The 22059-nt window shown below is 34.8% G+C and overlaps 1 protein-coding gene across 4 annotated transcripts in view; it reads right to left on the bottom strand.

Annotated features, from left to right (window-relative positions):
- ASCC3 (activating signal cointegrator 1 complex subunit 3) overlaps positions 1–22059 on the bottom strand; it is a 284849-nt gene that overhangs the window by 24522 nt on the left and 238268 nt on the right. For all 4 annotated transcript variants that reach the window (XM_080586451.1, XM_080586454.1, XM_080586452.1 and 1 more), the window contains exons 35-37: positions 18931–19042; positions 18517–18651; positions 113–337 (exon numbers count right to left, since the gene is read on the bottom strand). In XM_080586451.1, the coding sequence (XP_080442577.1) occupies positions 113–337; positions 18517–18651; positions 18931–19042 (472 nt within the window). The remainder of the gene's footprint in view (positions 1–112; positions 338–18516; positions 18652–18930; positions 19043–22059) is intronic.

The raw sequence follows: 22059 nt of genomic DNA, 5'->3' as shown, positions 1-22059 counted from the left end.
TCCACAAGACAATGCAAGAAATCTTTAGATTTTTATGTATTCAAAATATTGCAACATGCTAACAGTGAATATTAAAACAACAGCACTTAAATACTGAAATGAATTACTATACCTGACATATTCTAATCGCTTGGTCCAGCACTGTCTTTGTATCAGTTGCATAATCTGGACAAGGCAACATGGCATGACTGAAGTGGGCTTGCAGCAGGAGGTGTGTTTTTGTGTGTGAACTGTCAAATGAATGAGGATTCACTTCAATTGGAAGATGTTTTGCCAGTTCGCTGTTCATCTGGTCTTCATTGTGTCTCACAGGTAGATCTGTGTACTCCTCAGCATTCTTAAAAAAAAAAAAAGAAAAAAAAAGGATAAAATATACTTAAACATTGTAATTAGCTTCAAAATAATTGTTTTTCTTTTCTGAGACATTAAAAGTATATGCATTTAATTTACTACATCTAGATTTCATTGCTAAAATAGCATTTTAATATTTAGATAGCTTCTTATCAAAATCACATGTTTATGGGAAGACAATAGCTAGTGAAATATTAAAAAATATTCACTCAATTACAGGGTTTTAAAAACTTTTCTATGTTGTTTTTACAACTAGAGAGGAAGAAAATAAAAGCAGTGAAATAAATACACTCATTGGATGAACTCAGTATCTGAGATGACCTTCTACAGATATCCTACCCCAGCTGGCTCACAAAAACATAGTAAAGTTAGCTATAAAGAAGTCAAGAACTCACAATTTCATTTTTCAGGGTTTTTACTTAAAAACACTTTTTTTTTTTTTTCCAATCAGAGATTGAAAAAAGATCTGTTTTTTATTTTAAATGAATTTTAAAATGTATTTTCATTATTTTGAGAGTCAATGTCCAAGTAACAGATGACCAGTGATCACAGCAAACAGCAAAATTGTTAAGTAGGTGCTGAAAACTATCCTCTGTGCTCCAGAATGGACTAATACCATTCACGTAAAAATGAAAACTGCCTAAGAACTTTCTCACTGTTGTGTAAAGGAAGTGCACACAAACAGGTAATCTATGTAGTTATTACCAGCAGCATCCTTGGGGCTGTGGGCAACAAGTATGACTGTCCAAGTAGCCAGAACAGAGATGCTCAGTCTCCTACTAAAGAGTAGAAGTCTCTCTCAGAGACTCAGACTGCCTCTGAAAGTAATACTCAACAGAAGCATCCTAAGAACTATAACTTGGGCTGCAGAGTCTATTCTATGACATAATTCAGCCTGTCTGAATTTAAGAAGAGATTGGACTGTGCACTTAGTCACATGGTCTGAACTTTTGGGTAGACCTGTGCGGTGTCAAGAGTTGGACTTGATGATCCTTAAGGGTCCCTTCCAACTCAGGATATTCTATGATTCTATGATTCTATGATAATTTGTGATGTTTTCCTCCACAAAATCCTCTTGTACATGCATGCATACATATTCTTGACTAGAATGAGAATGATCTTTCTAAAATATAAGATTTGCAAGTAAAGTAAGAGTTTTATAATATGTGGTATCTTTTCCATTTGTTATTTAAGAAAATATATTTCTTTTATCACAAAATTTTGGGTAGCCTGACGGGCTTCTGAACTATGGGTTTAGCAAAGAGGCCATTAAATTAAAGCATTCAAGGTTTTATATTCCTCTTAACTTATAGATTCAATCTCCAATCAAACTTCTTGCAATTCCATAATAATTAAATAATCACCGAGAAACCAGTGCAGAGTAAGGTAAAGAAAAACTGCAAGTTTAGACCACCTAACAGAACTACCTAAATGAATTGCAAAGTACTGTATCCATTCATTAATGCCCTAACACAGAGAGGCTTTTTGGCACTTTCTAAAAAAAGAAAAGCTATATAGCTGTTTTTCACCCTCCTCCCCCCACCAAACTGACAGCACAAACATTTTCTATTTTGTTTAACTGCACAAAGAAACTACACCTAAAGGGTGATATAAATAGAAAAGAAAAGATAGATATTAGACAATTTACTGTTTGGAAAGGAAACCAGAATGTCATTAATTTATTTCATATCTCAACTGCAGATTAGAAGTGAAGACTGTCTAAAGACAACTGCTGCTTAATCCGAGATGTCTCTGCTAGATCTCTTGTGAAAACTGTGGTCATTTATTCTCTGAACCTAAGGTCACAATCTTTTTAAGCCCTATAGAAGGTTGCATGTTTGCTTCACTCTTTTTATTTAACTTGCTTCTTCTTCAAAGATATTTTAAAGAATATTTACCAAGGAGATTTTTTACTTAGTTTTACTTTGCAGTTTAAAGTAGCAGAAAGAAGGATCAGCCAAGTCACTGCAGACCAATTGGTACTCCTCAAAATGTGTTTTCACTAATTCTTTCCCAGCACATGTTTTATTTACCTCCAAAACACTCCCCTTATTTTAAACAACTTGCCTACTTAATTTCCTGTTTGTGATCACTGACTGTAAGTAAGTGAGGTTCATTTTCTTATCTGCATCATGTAGGTAATTAAAGGAAATTGAGAATGGGTAGTGAAGCTTTTATACAACTGAGAATGAAGCTGAATGGAGGGCACTGAGGTCAGCAGAGTCCATTATATTTTTATGTGAGAGGCCAGTATGTCTACCCTGTCCTTGTTTGCTTAGTGTAGGCTGGACAGACTACTAACTGCAAATCTGTTTCTCTGATTTGCCCAGCTGTCCTTGAATAAAGACATCTTCCATTGCAAAATGTTAAATGACAGTGATTGACAACTCTGTGATGAACTCTGCTCGTAACCCCCTGCTACTGTTTTCAGGTTGCACAAGAAAAGACAGAATAAAGAAACATCCTTTGTAATCACCTCAAATGGGACCTGCTGTTCACTCAATATTTTTTCATTTTAGTTTTCCTTTTCATTATGAATCTCAATCTGTTCTGCAAAGGCTGTAGGCTCAACTGTTCCGCACAATATAGAATATATATTACTTTAGTATACTGCCTCTGAATACTGTTCTTACTTCCACGGATGAGGAAACAGATCAAATTACGTATCAATCATTAATCGTCATTCTAAAGTCAAGAAACTTACTACAAACTTTATAGTTAAACCACAAAGAGCTGCTGTGCATTTTTCACTTTCCCTTTTTCTTCCGTTAATCGGGACTACTGAAGCCCATGTGCTAATAACATGTTTGCAAGCCCCTGCACAGTTAAGCATAACTTGTGGAGGGATACTGGGAGATAATCAGGAATTTTAGCTATGGTTCTGCAATCAAGCATTTGGCCATTGCGTCACATCTCTCTCTTTTCTACAGGAATTTCCCAATAATGTCTTCTTTTGGGCATTAGAGACCACCACATCGTTTCAAGGGTGTCAGAGTCATCTCAAACCTACACTTCATCTTGTATGTGATGCAGGGCCATATAGGAAACAGTGACTTGCTTTGCCAGTGAGAAACATCACACACACCTGCATAAACTTGATAGTTTCATTTTACAAGGCCCAGGGGCTATTCTGATAATTGAATTCTGCTTCCTGCATAACCTCAGCCACAGAATCCTTAGAGTCCTGGCTGGATCATGCAACACCGTGCTCCAAATATGCACCTTTTCATCACCCTTTATTTGAATTGTTCTAAAAGTAAACAACTAATTTTAAAATAAATGTTTTTGCATTTTGGGGGGGGCTACAGTTTTCAGATATTTGATATTTTTATTCCTTCTTCTTGGAGACTGAAGAGTCTATTCTCAAATTTCTCTTTCTTATGTTTGGGCTGTCGTCATACCTTAGCTTTCTGTGACAGCTACATTCAGTTCTGAATTGCTCAGTGTCCCACATTCAGCTGATTATCAACACAATTACCAAAAAATTGAAGCAGAATGTTTATTTCCAATCAACTTCCCAAGTGATCCAGACCTTAATGTGCTAGTGAGCTGGTGAGGCTTGTTTCAATGTTCATTTATAAAAATGTTCTCTCTCTCGGCTTCAGATCTGAGTCTGCAAGGATATGCAATCAAATCACACCCTGATCCTCAGAATATATTCAAGTAACTATGAGGTATTTGAGGAGTCAGACTGAACTGAAATGCAAATAAGGTATCCAGTATGCTAAGTACTATGCTCCACAGTGCCCACAGGGCTAAAACCATCAGATTTTCTCTCTACTCACAAAATGTATAAGATTGGCTGAAATTACTGATTTATAGTAAAAGCTGAACTCTAGACTTATATATCACAGGTAAACCTTCTGAAATATTTTATACACCAAGTAACTACCTCTTCTCACCTGTCTATAAGATAGAAGAAGGTACTTGTTGAGAATAGACAGAAATGGGATCAAGGTGAGCAACTAAGCTTGAATATTTTAAGTTCAGTTCAGTCATGGGAACAGTAAAACTTATAAAGTTAATGAGTTCTAGACTTTAAAGAGCAGCTGATTAATTTGTAACAATGAGGGTCTAAACCAAACCAAAAATAGTTTCTCACATTCCAGGGCTGAACCAGTAGTCTTTCCTTTAGCGATACTGTATTGGAAACTACCTTAAAATTGACCGACTATATGTTCCTTTTCTTTATATTGATACAGTGAAGTCAAGCACATCATATTTTGAACTTTAAAAACCTGCTACATGTTTTGCTCTCTTTCAAGTTTCTCGTGCAAAGAGAGAAGACCAGTGAAAAATATTCTCAGAAAATTTGATAGCAAAATCAACAGTCACTAAGCGAAAGTGTTCAAAATCAGTGCCTGTAGTAAATTACTACTAGAAGTAATAAACAGAAAAATAAAAAAAGAGAAAAGATGAGGACCAGTTTTAGTTAATATAGTAAACGTATCATCTTTTTCTAATGGCTGTTCTGCACTTTATGCATTAAATTTTAGTTCTCTGCTATCAGAAGTTCAAAGGTAGGCCAATGTGCAATCATTTTTTTTCAAGTAAAAAAATGCAAACTGACCACATGCTTAAAAACTGTTTTTCAGCTCACCCCAAATCTAAAGTAGATTGACAAACAGAATTGGAGAAGTACTTGCTAGAATTACTGCTCTGAAAATTATATCTGTGTTAGTGATTCCACTATAAACTCCGATTTTAAGGAGTTTATAGGGTAGCCCATAAACATACATGCCTTTGTGTCAGTTTTATGGAACATAATTCAAACTTCCAAAGTTTAATTTTTTGTTTGTTTGCTTGTTATTTTACTCCTGTATTTAAAAGGCCTTGAACAATATCCCAGTTAAAGACAGTTACAAACATATATTACTAGTTATAGGTTTTGAGAACAAATATTATGTACATTTGCAAGATTCATATGATAGACAGGAAAAAAAATCTGCCAGCTTAGAGTTGCTACATTACACAGTGATATTTAGACTGGAAGGCCTCTTTTAGACAGCAGACACTTGCACAAAGAAGTACTCTGAAGACAAACTTTGCAGAAGTGACATGCCAGATTTGCAGGGCAGCCTGGCCTGCTCTTTTAAGAAACAGGCAGGCTGACTTTTGTTGAGATCTTCAACAATGGCAAACACGATGCAAAAGAAGAAAACAAAAATTGGCAGGCAAGATTAGAGAAAATATATTTACTACATGATAGCGTAATTCATCACAGAGGCCACTTCTAAACATGCTACTTGCTTTCATATACCATATAACATCTCTCCCTGTCAGCTCCATGTGTATGTGGCAGTGCAATTGAACAGCGTCCAGCACGTCAGAGCCAACTCTGCAGTGCAGTCCCTTTCCCATGGGGGCCTTCCCACCCCTTCCCACCAGTGTCAGCTGCTGGCGGGGACGAAAGGCAGACAGCAAAGCCTTGTGCCAGCCCCTGTGCTGCAGGGCAGGCAGGAGTCAGGGTGGCCGTCCCTGGGCAGCAGCTGGCCCTGGCTGTGGAGAAGGGGCTCTCTCTTTGGCACTGGTGCCTCCCACTGGGGACTCTGCCTGCCTGAACTCCAGCCTGGGTAATAGCAAAACGCTCTTGCCACTTCTCCAGCACTTTGTTGGAGTACCTTCCACTCTCTACTTTTGGAAAAAAGACAGGAGGAAGGCAAACAGATATGCACAGGAGAGCTACAGGATAAGAGTATCTTCTCAGTATCTTTTTGGAACAAATACTAACCTTTAACTATTTTACTTGTTTTTCCATTAGTGGTTAATACATTCTCACAGAAAGAGATACGTGTCAACAACAAAAAAAGTATAGTATTCAAATTGTAAAGGTAACTCAATTAGCTATGTAGGAGCAAAATACTGAGACTGGGGTATTCTGGACTCTGTCTCTAGTTTTAAGACTCACCAGGGAAGGCATTGGAAATTTCCAGCTAAGCATGAGAAGCTGAAGAGATAAAGTTGTAAAACCCATCAAAATGCAATTATGTAAAAAAGCAAATCTAATATTAAAATAATAATAATTTATAATTATGTTTCAGGATTTAAAATGGGCACATTTCAGTATTGGGATCTACAAGCTTAGTTTATAAGAACATACAGGTTAAAAGTACTTACAATTCTTATAAAGTTCTCACATTACCAATCAGAGAAATCATATATAATTGTATCCTCAGATTTCTCACTTTAAACAGACAATTGTTTAATGTTTTCTGAAATAGTTGCATCTGACAAACACCACAAATTTTACAATTACAGAGATCATAAAAAGCACAAGCTAGGGCAATGAAACAGTTGAGTGATCACTTAAAAATACCCCGAAGGGTTTAGATTTCACAAGTTTACCTCTTACTTAAAACATCCAAACTACAAACTACTGATGACATTCCTGATGACCAGAGGTCAGGAGTTTGAAAGACCTTTGCCACTGTGCACCGAGCAATAAGAGGTCAGCAATATTAGCTACCAGTAGCATGGAGTGACCTGGCAGACTGGGGAACTTCTAAAGTATGAAGTTAAATTACAGAGCTCTGCTTCAGCATGGAGCTGCTAAAAGAAAATGCAAGAGTGCTAATACATGTGTGAGAGAGGACTGTATGAAATAGCAATAATTTGACATGTAAAAAAGATTCTTAGCACTTCTGTAATAACTTGAAAGTCAATTTGTCTTTTTTTTTTTGAAATTTTGTAAGCGTATCAGAGAAGTCACGTTTCACTGTACAAGAAAATAAAGTAATAGATAATAAAATCATTGTAGTTGGTTTACCAAGTACTAAAATATATACTTACAGAATCATTTTGCTTAAGAATTATTTACTTTTTAAAATATGTACTTTACTATAACATATTAAAACAAGGAATGAATTCATGATTTTCAGGAAGCCTTAACTTTCACAATCCATATTTCATAAGTTTATGATCACAATCATAATTCAGTGCTACTTTTTTGGCAAATCCTAATAAAAAACATTCTTACAATACGTTCATTATTCCCCCAAATGTGAAGGTACTTTCATAGTATTAAGCCTGTGCATCGTTCATAAAGATGGCTTTATTTCGCTCTCAGGTTTTTAAGTCACTAAGCCTGCAATGCTTGCACAATTCAACAAAAAATAAATGCAAAAAGAAGAGTAAAGGAAGACAAAAATAAGAGCAAACATCTGAAACTGATATGGCATACACATTATTCACCTAGAATAAGCTACTTTGACCATAGCAAATAAATATAAATTGAATGGTACAAATTCCATTTATAAAGTGAATTATAGTGACGTGAGAGAATTATTACATTTTATCACTGGAAATGGTATATTTGAGATTTTCAGCTCTCCAAGATACCTGACTTTTCCTATTACTTTTCATGAGAATGCTATGAACCTGCACATTCTGAATGCATTATAATCACCACGTTTTTTTTTTATATCTCAATATCTAGATTGGACAGTGACACACAATTTTCTTCCCTTGTAATCTCAAGTCATATTATGGGAAATATTTAAAAACCACTGGTTTTGGTCATATTGAAATTTCTGCAGTAATACAGAAAAGCTTTTCAGTACATGAACTCAGTAATGTGCTAACAGAAAAATGGGAAAATCTCTCTGACTATACATTCAAAAGTGCGATTGTCATGAGAAATCTATTTCAGTTCCATTTGGACGTTTGTCCACATTTTGAAGCTGAGTTTGGCTCAATCAGCTGGCTCAAATGCTGATGATGAGATGATGATAGCAATAAAAATCGTAATAGCAAATCTTGGCATGCAACTTTCCCTGGGAAAGCGTTCAGTCGTTTTCCATCTTCAGTTTTGATCCTCCATTGGGATCTTCCAGTGCAGAGCCCAGATCCAGGGAAGAAGTTAACAGACCTCTGCATTAAGTTAACGCAACTCCAAATGGAGACAGGAATAAGCACTATTAATTCTCAATGTGAAATGGGGCCCGTACATACTGTATATGTTGATGGCAAGCTGTAAAAGCTCTGCGTGTTGAAAACTGGATTTCAGATCCGCTGACCTGTGGCAGCTCCCCTAGTGGGGAGCCACAAACACACACTGCTGCATTTTTCTACTGGATTAAATTCCGGATCTAGACTACTATGTGACCAGAGACAAAAGGGAATAAAAAGTTCACAAGCATGAATACCTGTCATCATGTGGTGAACTGACTAGTGGTCTCTGTTCAAGAGAGGCTCAGTCCCAGAATAATAGAAAAACAATGTGAACTGGCAGAAATATATGGGAAACTTGGAAGGTGCCTACATGCACAATGTCTTTTTTTGCAAGCCAGTGCTACTGGTCTCACTCTGAGCAGCAAAACTTTTAAATGAAAATAGTTTAATATAGTAAAAAAAACACCCAACAACCAACAACTGTGAGAGGAAGTGACAGCTGCTACAAGTAAATTTTAATAAGGGTAGTTCCCTGCTGATAAAAACTGGCACATCTCCACTCGTTTCAGTAGAACTATGTAGATTAACATTGCTTGAAAATCTAACCCAATGTTTTAAAGAACTCAAGAGCTACAAGGTAATGCAGAGGTAGAAGAAGATAATTACAATGGTCTGGAAGAAGGGCAATCACTGAGTAAACAAAGAAAATTAGTAAAAGGAAAAATAATTGAAATCTATTAAACATTTAAGACAGTCTGCCATTATTTTGTTGTGCTTAACTTGAAAACATTCTACTAATAATGAATGACAGGAGTTTAGACAAACTGAGTAACATGTTAAAAATGGCCTTTAACCACATATGACATTAATGGAACATCCCTTTACCCAAATGGGACATACCATGCATTACTATGGCAGATGTAACTTATTTTGGATGGCCAGTTACAAATTTTCTTGATGATGTTCACTGCACACAGATTTACGAGAACACCGTAAACTCAGTTTTCTTACATAGACTTATACCATATCTTTTCTACCTGTAAATACAAACATTAATCTAAACTACATTGTCAAAGCTGTATTTACAAAAAATATATGGAAAGACAACTGATGATTAGGAGAGTTGCACCTATTTTGCCTCTTGTGTAAAGTTTTGAGAACTTCTTTCAAAAGACAAAGAAAACAGAGATTTTCAGTACCAGATGTCTGGGAAGATCCCATTTGGATTTGAGCTACTTAAATTTGCAATCATGTATTTATACATCTAACAGAGCTTCTGTTTCCCCTAGAATCTGAAAATTAACTAGCTTTGTAGCATCTTCCTTGATCTGCCACCCGTGCCCTGAGGATTAGAGACTCCACCTGAGCTTGTTTTACAAGCATAACAGAAAAAATTAATCTCTGCTGGCAGCGATCCCACTGGGATACTGATGAATAATGATATCCCTCTCTTGCTGCCCTCTCAGTCCACTAGAAAAGCCACTCTAACCCAGCAACGTGGAAACCGCTGAAACCATTCCAGCTGTGGATTAGCAGGCAGTCAAGCATCCATCTGTTCTGTGTGAATCAGGAGAAAGCAAACATGCATTCTTATAGCTGAAGAAGTATTCAAATTAGCATCTTATATGACTGCATATAGTAAATACTAAGACAATCATATACAGAAGAAAAAAATAATCTATTATCTACACCTGATGTTTATATTCCGTTGCTGCCTTTAGGAAATGATAAAAGTTCAAATTAATCTCATTAGCCTACAGAATACTGTGCAATCAATAATTTAATATGTTTAAGATAAAATTTCTTAATATCGTATGCATCAGTTGTATTTACAAAATATTTTGTAAGTATACATGCATACACACACTAAAGAGTATAAGCAAATATGGTAGGATGCCTTCACCTTGACAGAAAAAAGATTTAAGAAACCTGTTGTGAGATGGATTTTAGCCATTTTATCACCCTCTAAGGTGAGAGGAATAGCTTTTAGATATTTTCTTTTTCTGAAAACTAGTAATCTGAATAATCTCTACTGGCTTGTGAAGCTTTTCCACTGGAAGACTAAAAGGAAAGGGAGTAGGAAGTTGGTGTGTGGGCAACCCAATCAAATTGGTGGCATGTGATTTGACTCTTAGATGAGAAATACAACAATGATCTACAACAATTTAAGAAAAGTTGTATTTAAGCATCATTCTAGGTAAAATTACTTGGAAATGTGCATAAAAAGTCTTCACTTTCAAAGTCTTCACTGCTGATAGGATAATAACTATACACCAGATTGGGAAACAACAATGCATTTATAATATAATTTTTAATCACCCACAAAAGCATTAATTTTTTTTTTGAAAGAAAAACTGCAGAGGTGAAGAAAATCTGCAGCTGTTTGTTCTCTAAAGCAAGCTGACTATGCAGTACCAAATATGTATATTAACTTTTTGAAATGCTAACAAAAGTTTTGACATTTTAATAGCAAAAATACCTCTGCAATTTATTCTAGCATTGCAGGTAGCAAAAGCTACCCAAGTTACTGTGAAACAAAGTGACTGAAATAATACGAGACTGAATTCTTAAATGGTTATATGTAGTAATGTGTAACAGCAAGATTTAAACCAAAATTTAACCTTCTGAAGATAGCCGGGCTGCATCAGAAAAAAAAAGAAGAAAATAAAAAGAATGAGACAAAGAATCTAAATGTAAATAAGGAAAATACAAATGTCAGATACTTCATTAAGGACTGCTCAGTAATCCTCTTATGTTCTTTTTTAAAGAAAAAAAAAACCTACAATACTAAAGGCACAATATATACTGGATACCAATCTTGTATGATGTAATTATTTCAGCCAAACCAATCCTTATCCCAAAGATTTCAGTTCCAGTGAGAGAACCAGCTACAAACTGACATCCTCTTTCTTAACAGTTTTACAAGTCAGTGCAGTAAGTTCTTCGCTGACAGAGAAAAACACTTGTGAGCCTTTAAACAGTAGTCAGTAAGGCTGAGTTAGTGTCACTAAGTGCACTGAATTTTGTGAAAACAAATGCATTAGCAATATGATTGTAAATTATTTAATTTAGAGTACAAGAGTGTAATTCTATCAAAAGCAAAGGCAGTAACTAGAGACCAGTGAAGAAAAATGAATTACATGCTGCAACAAACTACATGCTGCAACCTAAATTTGTCTATCTTGCTTAAATTATAAATTGGGAAGGACAAAGTAGGCAGAACTCGTACTGACTGGCTAAAGGCACACTGAGCTTGTCAGACTGCCTTTTGGAATACCTGGGACGTGAGAACTCTGTCATTTACCAAAGCAGCATTGCATATTTTAAAGATGTTCAGCTTCACCTCAATGAAGAGCTTTAGAACTTTAGTTTTGTTGCAAAAACCACAAAGACATTGCTTCTACAAACATACTGTATATTTGAAAATAGAGCCATATGACATGACTGCTCAAAACACGACAGTTTTCAGCTATTTATATGAATATTTTGCAACGTATTGGCTGCATGTACACAACTACGCATAGGTTGAAATCTCACACAATGATGATGGCTACAATTCTAACCAGAAGTAATGGACTCCAATATTCAGTAGAAGACTCCTGTGCTTTAAAAAAAAAAAAAAAAAAAAAAAGTGCAGTTGAATTGCCCGCAGTTTTAAGCAGTTAGCTAAACCAAGCTTGCTATTACCTCAACTTGCACAGTAGCATATATACACCAATGACAAGCCATTGATTTGCCACAGATGGCAACCAATGTTCACATTTATGAGCACGAGACCAGCAGAGGACTACTACCATACACTAGCAGATAAGCGCAACAACTTCCTGGAACATCAAAATAGTAAATAGGAGTGTTTCACTGCTATAATTGCAACTACAGCTCCTGATAAAGGAGTTTATTTCCCCATTTTTCTGACAAAAATAGTTACTAAAGCAAATGTTTGAAACAGGGTTATAGACTGAGCCTACTGGCTTCCACTACTGTATCTATATATACACTTTTAAAAGTTTTTTTCCCTTGGATGCTGCACGTTTTGCTCAGTCAAATAATGACAGGACAAGGGGGAATGGTTTTAAATGAAAAGAGGAGATTTAGATTAGAGGTTAGGAGGAAATTCTTCACTCAAAGGGTGGTAAGGTACTGGCTCAGCTTGCCCAGAGAGGTTGTGGATGACCTGGAACCTGGACCTGGACCTTGAACCTGGAAGTGTTCAAGGCCAGGTTGGCTGGGGCCTTGGGCAACCTGGTCTGGTGGGAGATATCCCTGCCTATGGCAGGGGGGTTGGAACTAAGTGATCTTTAAGGTCCCTGAGCCATTCTATGATAAGAAATTAAAAATACTACATTATTTCTAAAGTAACAGTTTTTGTCTTCTGGCCTACCTGGTGGGAAATGTATGTCAGAAACATTGAAGTTCAACTTTAAAATAGGTTTTAATTAGACTGAATATTGATTCAGTTTTTCAAACTGGCAAGTAATGACAGAAATCGAGTAAGAAGATTAGAGGAGAAAGAAAGGAGATTTGTTAATCAGAAAGTCATGTGTACTGGAGATAGGGCGGTTTTATATTTCCAGTTTTTTTTTTTTTTTTTAATTTTCTTGTTTTGAACATAATTCTTTCTTATTGATGCCATAAAAATGAAAGACTTATGCCATGTACAGTTAGCTGTCGGCAGTGGGCATTTTCATCCTGATTTACCAAATGATTGTGCTTTTCTGGGAAGGCAGGCAGCATATGATGCTTTCAAACTGAAAATCAAACAGTCATTTGGAAAGAGAATAATAAGAAATTGTGGTACCATTCTGGTAAAAAAATGACCATATTCAAGTACTACAATGACTATATTCTAAACTGCTCCATCTACTGGGACAATAAAAAAAAACAAGACAAATTTAATGTGCCTAAGTATTACTTTTACTCTTTCTGCTAAGTATGAAATGTTTTGAATGCAGTGGCTATAGATAATGAAATTTAGATGGCATTAAAATTCACTATAGCATTTTGTTTTATGTTTATGAAAGCAAACACAATTTTCAAATTTAAACTATTTTACTTAATACACTGTGATACTTTCTAGATGTTCCTTGTGGGAACTGGAGCACAAGTGTTTTTAAATATTAAAACAGAGCATGTAAGCTGTATAAAAATTACCTGCATTATCCCATAAATGCCTGTGTTTGGGATGAAATTTATGAAATGGAACAGTCCTAGATAGGGTTTTACTGTGAAGAAAAGATTTAATGGCTAGAAACAACTGTTTTCTCCAATTATCAGGGTTCACTAAAAGTACATGCAATGGGTGAACCCCTTTCCTATTTGTACTGTAGCCACAGTGGTCATGTTCATATTGTTGAGAATGCACAATATATGTGAAATCACATATGTAAATTCTTTAAAAGTCAGAATGTAACGTAATTACCATTCATTTGATATAAAGTTTGTGATGAAGTACTTCTATTTTTGACAATGAAATGCCGTATTTAAAAAGAATAACACAATGAATATAGTCTTACTGTTCTTTTATGCCTTGAAGAAAATCATAATGGCACCTTTATTTTCTTCTAAATTAAACACATATGTAAACTAGCCAATGACTGAATTAGGAAGACTGATCTGATTGATTGTTTTTCCAAAAAGGTTTGTGGAACGGAATAACAGTTTTATATAGTATCTTAAAAAAACTCAAAAGCACTGTCTCTGCTGTGGCTTGCAAAGTAAGTATTACACAAAGCAGTTCACATTAGCTTGCTCTTGGATAGTATTTTTGTAACTGATTAATTTGTCATGGCATCTAACTGGGAACCTGTTGTAAAACATGGTTTATCACTGAGTCAAAAACCTTTGTGGCCCCTGCATGGGACACTGAACCAAGAGGTTAAAGACAGAATCCTATTTAAGAAGTAAAATTGTTTTAGACTGCAAGTGTAAATATTCACAAATATGCACGTTTTCCTGATTAGAAAACAATGCTCCAATGTTGACGAACAGAAGATAAAGCTATAGGTTAGGTGAGTTACCTAGAATCTCGCAGTACAAATACTTAACAGATTATGAAAGACAGATAAGGTGTTAATAACTTCACTCTTTTGTTATTTATGTACGTGGGATAGAAAGTGCCTATTTCATGAACTTCTTTCTTCCACCTTCCAAATCTGCTATTTCAGCAATTCAAAATTTTCTGCTGAGTTTCACAATACTAACAGAAGCCACTGTAACAAAGCCATGTCAAACGTCAAATAAAAATATAGGAAAGAGGTATGTGGATACCTGACTATGAAGCTTATGTTTATAACATGGAAAGGAGGATACTTATGCTACGCTACAACACAAATACCATGCTGTTCCATCCCTAAGCAACCAGTTAGAAGGAAGATCACCTCTTATAGCCAGTTACATGAAAGATATAACAGCAGGCACAAGAATACAAACCAGTTCTTTTTTGCAGGTAGAATGCAAGAATAGAAAAAAGGAGCAACATGCAGACAAAATAAGCTCTGAAAGATGCTATCCTCTTCTCTGCATGGTATGAACAATATGGTATTTGCTCAGTACATAGGAATACTAGTCAGATAATCAGATAAGTGTAGTAGAAAATCACCAAATTTATGAAGCTAGTGGATCTAGCCAATATAGGTCTGATCTATTACCAAGACAGACCTCATTTTCTCAAGATACAGCAAAACTACATTTGATTTTAAAAAGACTTGTAATGACTGCTGCTTTAGTACAGAAAATGACAAAAAATTACTCCAAAGTATCTCTCATTGTTTTTCACCTAGACCTTTTAATCTCTAAATTTTCAGAATAAGAGGAGAGTGTCTTTAGGTACCCTAGGGAAATCCAGACTGCCAGTAATAATTCATGAACACTTTCTCTTCAATAATACTTAATTGAGAAAGCACGATAACTCAGCAATGATTAAGCTTATTTAGATTACTACTGCCTGAAGCACAGCTAGGAAAGTTTTAAAGTTTTAAAGAAAACTCTATGGAAAAGCATCAAGAATTTTCTCAGAAAAATTAAAGGCCTACCAACACAAGTCAGTTACAAAAGTAATTGTATCTGAACTTTGACTGCTAGCTGCAAGCCCAAAACAGGATAAACATCTCACACACAGATTTATTGAGAAAAGAAGGGAAAGCATATGGGAATTGTAACCCACCTGTTTTTATCACTTATTACTATATAGTTCTAAAATGTCTGTGGCATGTGCCATGTTCCTGCTCGTGCTATGGACAGATCAACCCCCAAACTATACTGAAAAAAATAATCACTCGATCTTGCCAAGTGCTGGCAGATAACCAAATGAAAAGATAAAATAAATACAGAGAAAAGAATGGATACTGGAGAAGATCATGAATTGTGTTGACTACTAAATGGAACAAATCCTGCTATCAAGTGACTTTTTGAGACACCCATCAGCACTGCAAAGAGAACAACTTGAAACTACTTTTCCATACGAGTTGCAAAGATTCAGTCATAATTCTGTAAAATGATCCAGAATTCTGAACACTCTCATTAGTATTGCAGAATATCAACCTGAAACTCAAAATACCTTAATCACAGTCAGATTTAAAGCCATTAATATGATCACAAATTTCTGAATTCTTGAATGCTATCATAGTTTTTTCTTGGTTTTGTTTTAAATGAACTTTTGCTCCTTTTCAAGATGCACATTGACAATTCAGCAAAAACTTGTAAATATCATATTCCAAACCTATAATATTAGGATTTTCTTTGTTATGGTTGTACACTTCTGCCTTCCTTATATACATCAGACCAATTGGTAAACGCCTAAAGGTTTACAAGATTATGAACAATGCCAACAACAAAAAAATAGACCCATATGTCATATCTACAAACCCCTGCTGCATTTGAAAAAAGTTTCTGGACAGCTGTTTTTAAATAACATACAAAGTCCAAAATTCAAACTTTTAAAACTGAATGATCATCAAAATAACCACAGTTATCATCAGGTTTTGCAATGATAAGAGGCCTTTTCTGCTAAAACTACCGCTTTCAGTTCCAGCATCATTAAGAGATTCTTCAAATTACTTTTTAAATATCCTGTTCCCTCAGGATTTTCACTTATAGCTAATTAGACTACTTACCCCATGCCATGTAATTCCCTATTGCCAAAACTGCTAAATGCTTCAATGAGAAGGAGGAGGGCACCAGTGGAGCAAGGCAGATGTAATGTCATTGGTTAACAATAGAGGTGTGAAGCAACTGCCTTAATTATAAAACTCATTAATTCACAGTGTTTATGGGAAAAAATACTTGGCAATAACTCTGCTGAAATGGCAACTCTTTTCAACACTACATCAGATTGAAAAAAAAAAACACCTTTCAATTTACACCTTTAACAAGAAAGAATTGTAATTCCAGTAGTAATTATGAAAATCAACATCCGCATAAAAGTAAGGAAAAATGTCAGCTATAATGGCATCCAGCGTTCATACATGCTTTTCATCTTTCAGATTGACACATTTGGCACACTTTGACCCCTAACTGATTTTACTTTTAGTCTCATTCCTCTTAAGACTGTAAATGGACAACTCATAAGATTATATGTCCAGCAAAAGAATGTAGAAAAAATTAATGAATGTTAAATTTTGCCATCACTGCCTAACACCTTAGGTTTTGTCTACAATAGAAGTATTTGACATTTTCCTTTGTCCTTCATGGATGTAAGCTGTTTAGATGGATGAGGAGCACTGGCATAAGATGGAGAGTACTAAGATCTGCTTATATCATTCTTTTCCGTATGCTATTCATTTTCTTAGGTAATGTCATGAAACATCATTCCATATCTGCTAATCCTATTCCCAAGCTTCCCTCTACAAATTTGTTTTATTTTTTTTTCTGAAGTTTCTAAATGGAGAAAATTTTTAAAAGAGACAGCAGCTGGAGTATAGCTCTCTCACCTTCAGTACTGAATATTACATTATTTAACTTGTGTTCACTGTAGGCATTTCTTTGTTTAAGTTCAGTTATTTTACATACTGAATATATAGGCCTCTTGACTGATTACCGTTCTGAATTCAGCTGAATATACTGCATTTTATTTGTTAGAATTTACAATATTTTCTGAAAACGGAACAACAAATACTGTAGGGTCAGTGACAGCAACTCCTCTATTTAGGTTGTCTACTACTTTCCATTATAAAAGATTACAGTGGCCTTTATTTCTGAGCTGTAACACTCTAAATGTTTGCAGCAGGCGATTTAAATTTGTCAGGAAGAAGGTCTTTGTCTTAGAGAAGTGGCTTTCCTAGTGTCATAAAATGCTGATCAGGTTTTGTAGAAATGCAAACTATTGAATAACTATTTTTATTTTTCTGCTTGTATTTCTTGTCACAGAAGTTTTGGCAGCATGTCAAAACAATAAATATACAAGTAACATACATAAATGGGACTCCTGATTTTAAGGTCAACACTTGGAAATTTGGATATTAAAGAATTTGGGCCACTTGTACATAATATATAATACAGCAGAGACTTTAATCATAAATGGGCAGAAATAAGTATTTCTGGATAGTGTTTTGACACTTCTTCCTTTGAAATATACGTACATAGAAGTGGAATTATACAATTTTGAAAGAGAAGATTTTGTAGATATAAAAGTGTAAACACTTAAAAATATGTAAAACCTTATTCTTTCATGATGACGTAATACTATCATGCTGCATTTTTTACCATATCTCTGGATTTGTACCCTAAAATGTTTTGCCTTGTATCCACTGCACTTCCCTACTAAACAGTCACTAGACAAACTGTATAAGCTGGCTTTGTTGTAGGTTAAGACCTCAGGGATTGTGAGGTGCCTGGGAGAAGGAAAGGAAGGCATTTTAGGAAATGGATCTTGCTTATTATGTCCCCCAACTTGTTAAAGCTGCTGTATCTTCCAGATTGTCCCAGTGCAAAGTGATGGCCCTGGTATAGATCTGGGAAGTTGACATGCAATTATTCCAGGATTTCAGTATTCTACCTAACTTTAAAAAACAGAAAATAAATAATCAGATTTGTATAAATCCATAAGATTATAAAGGGACTTAAGAGAAACAGGCATACAGAATAATTTTGACATACTGATTCAATGAAGCACTTGAAACATCAAATATGATTCAGTTGTATTTCTCAAAACAATGACAAAGAAAAAAGAAATTACAGAAGAATGGCTTTTTAAAAATATTTTGGGATTTTTTTCATATACTTATGTCTTTAAGAGTCATGAGTTACATATGTTTAAATTAAGAAAATATCACCACTTACTGTCAGAATTAAGAGCAATTCTTCAATATTACTTTCAGGTTTCAACTGGTCTTTGAACATCCCAATAGTTGGATGCTTCAAATAGTAATAGGAAGCAATGCGGCCGTATGTCAGAGGTTCGATGCTGCGATTATCCTGTTAGAAGGGGAATCAAACATACATGTTTCTTACATGGTTCAATATGCATGGCTCCTACAAAACTGTAAAATATTTTAAGACTACATTATAAAAGAGCAAAAATAGTTTAACAGCATACCTTAGCTGCCAACCTGATTAAACTCAGTTTTCAACGTAAGCCTTACAAATAGCCCCAAAGACAAACTCAAGCACCTCAAATCAAGCACGTATCTTATTGCTCTCAACTTTTAGGAGCATGTATCTTACTGAATCTTGTAAGGCACAAATTGGTCTTACCTCCCCAATTTCAATACAGTAGGAACATTCCAAATCAAAGAGGGATTTCTCAACAAGGCTAGAGAGGTACTTATTCATAGTGTCATGGCTCACATCATCCAAGTTGTAGTAACTAGAAGAATTGAAAACAGATGTATTACATGAATGCTTTTGATACACTGAAAATTTTAAACAATAACATCTTGTAGAAAAACTTACAAGGCTGCTATAATACACACACACACACTTGGAACAACAAATATCCACATTAAACAATTAAACACAGAACTATTCCCTTATATAATCTAACATAGTTTATATAGTTTAAATAGTTTGTGTGAATAATCAAAACAATACTAACGAGCATGTGTATATGGAAATACAGTAATTTACCTGGCTATTAATAGAAAGGTTGATACAGACAGAAGTGGACTGGCTGCATTTTGTTAGCTGGAAAATGTTCCTGATTGCATAGGTATGCTGTCCTGATTACATAAGTATGAAAATGAATAAACAATACTAACATAAATAACAGTACTTTAACTTCAAGATAAAGGAAGAAAACCCACCAAGGACAGCAAATGTTCTTATATCCTGGAACTCTGAAAATTAAAAAACTAGGCACATACTGACATCTCTTGAAAAAGTAACCTTACACAAATCCAAATCTTAGTATCTGTTCTTATAATTCTGTCACATTTTATTCTCAAAATTAAAATTACTAGAAAGTATGGAATGGGGCATTTGCCAATGAACACTTCACGTGTTCTTTTTTAGGTGAAAGTGTTTGGGTAAACTGTATGTAGTAACGTTGGTTCTTAGTTCTCTGCATTAAATAAAAATGTTTACAAACTGTACGAAAACACTGTGTTATGCTAGCATACAAAAAATACACAGTGACTGAAGATTGCACTCCTTGATTGTAGAACTTAACCTGTATTATAAGATTCTTACACAAACTAACATAATTTCAGGGATACCTTTAATCTGAAAAACTACAGATAAAAATGTATTAAGATTTTCAGTACTATACTCAACAAAGGCACAAATTCAGAAAGTAACACTTAAGTTCAATGAAAAGTAAAGAAAAACTGAGCATGCTTAGAAAGTTTCAAAATTCTGAATTTATGCAGTGCAGGTAAATCATACAATTTCAATGGAGAATTGAAACAAACAAAAAAACAACCACCATGATTTACTGAATTATTAAAAAGCACAGTAAAAAAGGTTGTCCCCGCTCACTTAATTCTGTAAATTATTGTCACACAAATAGACTACTGAGACTGCTGCAATGATGAAAGATGCTCCTTTGTTCATACTGGCTGCATTACTAACTGTCGTACTGTTTCAACTGTGTACTCAGCGTCCCCACTGGAAACAATACCACGTGCTGCAAGGAAGTGAGATTATGTTCTTTCCGTGTTACTTTGTGCAGGTGTACAACAGGCTGCATAACAGTGTGCTGAGATTCATTTCATTTGATTTTACACAGCTACAGCAACACCTGAGTTAGTCTTTTCAGCTCTCTTTACTGCCAATGGAGAGACAGATGCACTTAGATAATGCTATTCACCTCAGGTATTTTAGATTTCTGTTTTAAGATGAGGTGAAATACAATTACTGTCTAAAAAAGGGACTTTAGACAATCAGTTCAGTTGTTGGTGATATATTTGGGGCAGATGAATCCCACTGTCTGATTTAAACTCTATTTCCTCCACTTTAATGATGCTGTTAGCAAATTTCAGAAGATGGAATTGTGTTAAGTACTGCAAGCACCCTTCTATGACTGTTCTATTAACATTATCTGAGATAAGCAATGCTATTTTCTTTATCTAATTTTTGAATGGCAGTAACATAACTGAAAAAAGCTGCATGCTAAGTAGCCATAGTCATTTCCATTTTTTCCCTTGTTATTAATTGTAAATTATGGGGTCAGTTCTTTGAATGTTCACTTAAAATTGAGTAAATCATTCTATGATTCTATGAATTCTAGGATGATTCTATGAATTCAATTCTAGAATTGAGTAAATCAGAGAATCATAAAGTTGGAGTAGAACACTGGTACCATGAAAAAAAAAAAATTAAAAATCTGTTCGGATAGGAGGAAACAGACAGCTACATTAGACAACAACAAAGTATTTATTTGGCAGTGGAGTATTCAGCTCCATAGTATTTTATATTGGTTCACATTGGGATGATCTCAAATACTTAAAACATAACTGTTGTCCAAAACAAAACAAAGTGAAGAAGTAATTATCTTGACTAAGAAGTTTTATATAGCAGACAGCCACACGTTGCCAGCCTTATGCAAAGAAAACTTACTTGCAGCAAAAGTACTCACTATTTTCAGCAACTTAATTTTCATTAAAGTCATGTAATTTACTGAAGTAACATAGCAATGACAGAAAATGGTTATCTGCAGCTTTTATCTGCCTGACATTTTAGCACCAAACACATTAGATTCTGTTTATTAGTAGAAATTACTTTGTATCACTTTATTCACCTTCTGAAAATAATCCAAGCAAATTAACGACGTAAATTGTTTATGGATGTAAAAGGATTTTCTATTTTATACATCTAAACAACTAATGATTCGTTAGTGTTTTTAGTATTTAGTATTCTAAATTGAATGTAAGACTATTGAAATGACTCTAATTAAGGCACTTTGTTGTCACAGTATTCAGACTTCCACCATATCATTTCAGCACTACTATTTGCAGTACCACAATACTGATGATGAATGCTGATAAAACAAAGGAAGAGATATGGGCAATACAATGACATTATTTTGTTGAGGTTGTAGACAGGAATTCAGAAAGATTTTATCTTGTACTCTAATTTGGAGTATTTCACACTGAAGACTTAATCATAAAAGGCATTAAAATGCCTTTTAAAATTGTATGAATTTAACATTTGCTGGGTTTTGGTAAATTATTGTCAGAGGTGTAAATATCTAGCTGCCTAGTACAAATAGAACAATGAAAAAAAATATCTTAAATTATTTGTATTCTTGAGTGATGTGGTACCAGTGTGTTTTAACTACTACCTGTAATAGGGTAAATATAATTTTGAGCACACTCACTGGAGCTTCTTGGTCACTCAGCACATTTTGCCCTAATAAAAAGCAGAGCCATTCATCTAGAAAGATGA

This window comes from Anser brachyrhynchus, assembly GCF_964034855.1.
Source record: "Anser brachyrhynchus genome assembly, chromosome: 3".
Lineage (NCBI taxonomy): Eukaryota > Metazoa > Chordata > Aves > Anseriformes > Anatidae > Anser > Anser brachyrhynchus.
Note: the sequence above shows the minus strand (reverse complement) of the source record. Positions and strands in the feature narration are given on the sequence as shown.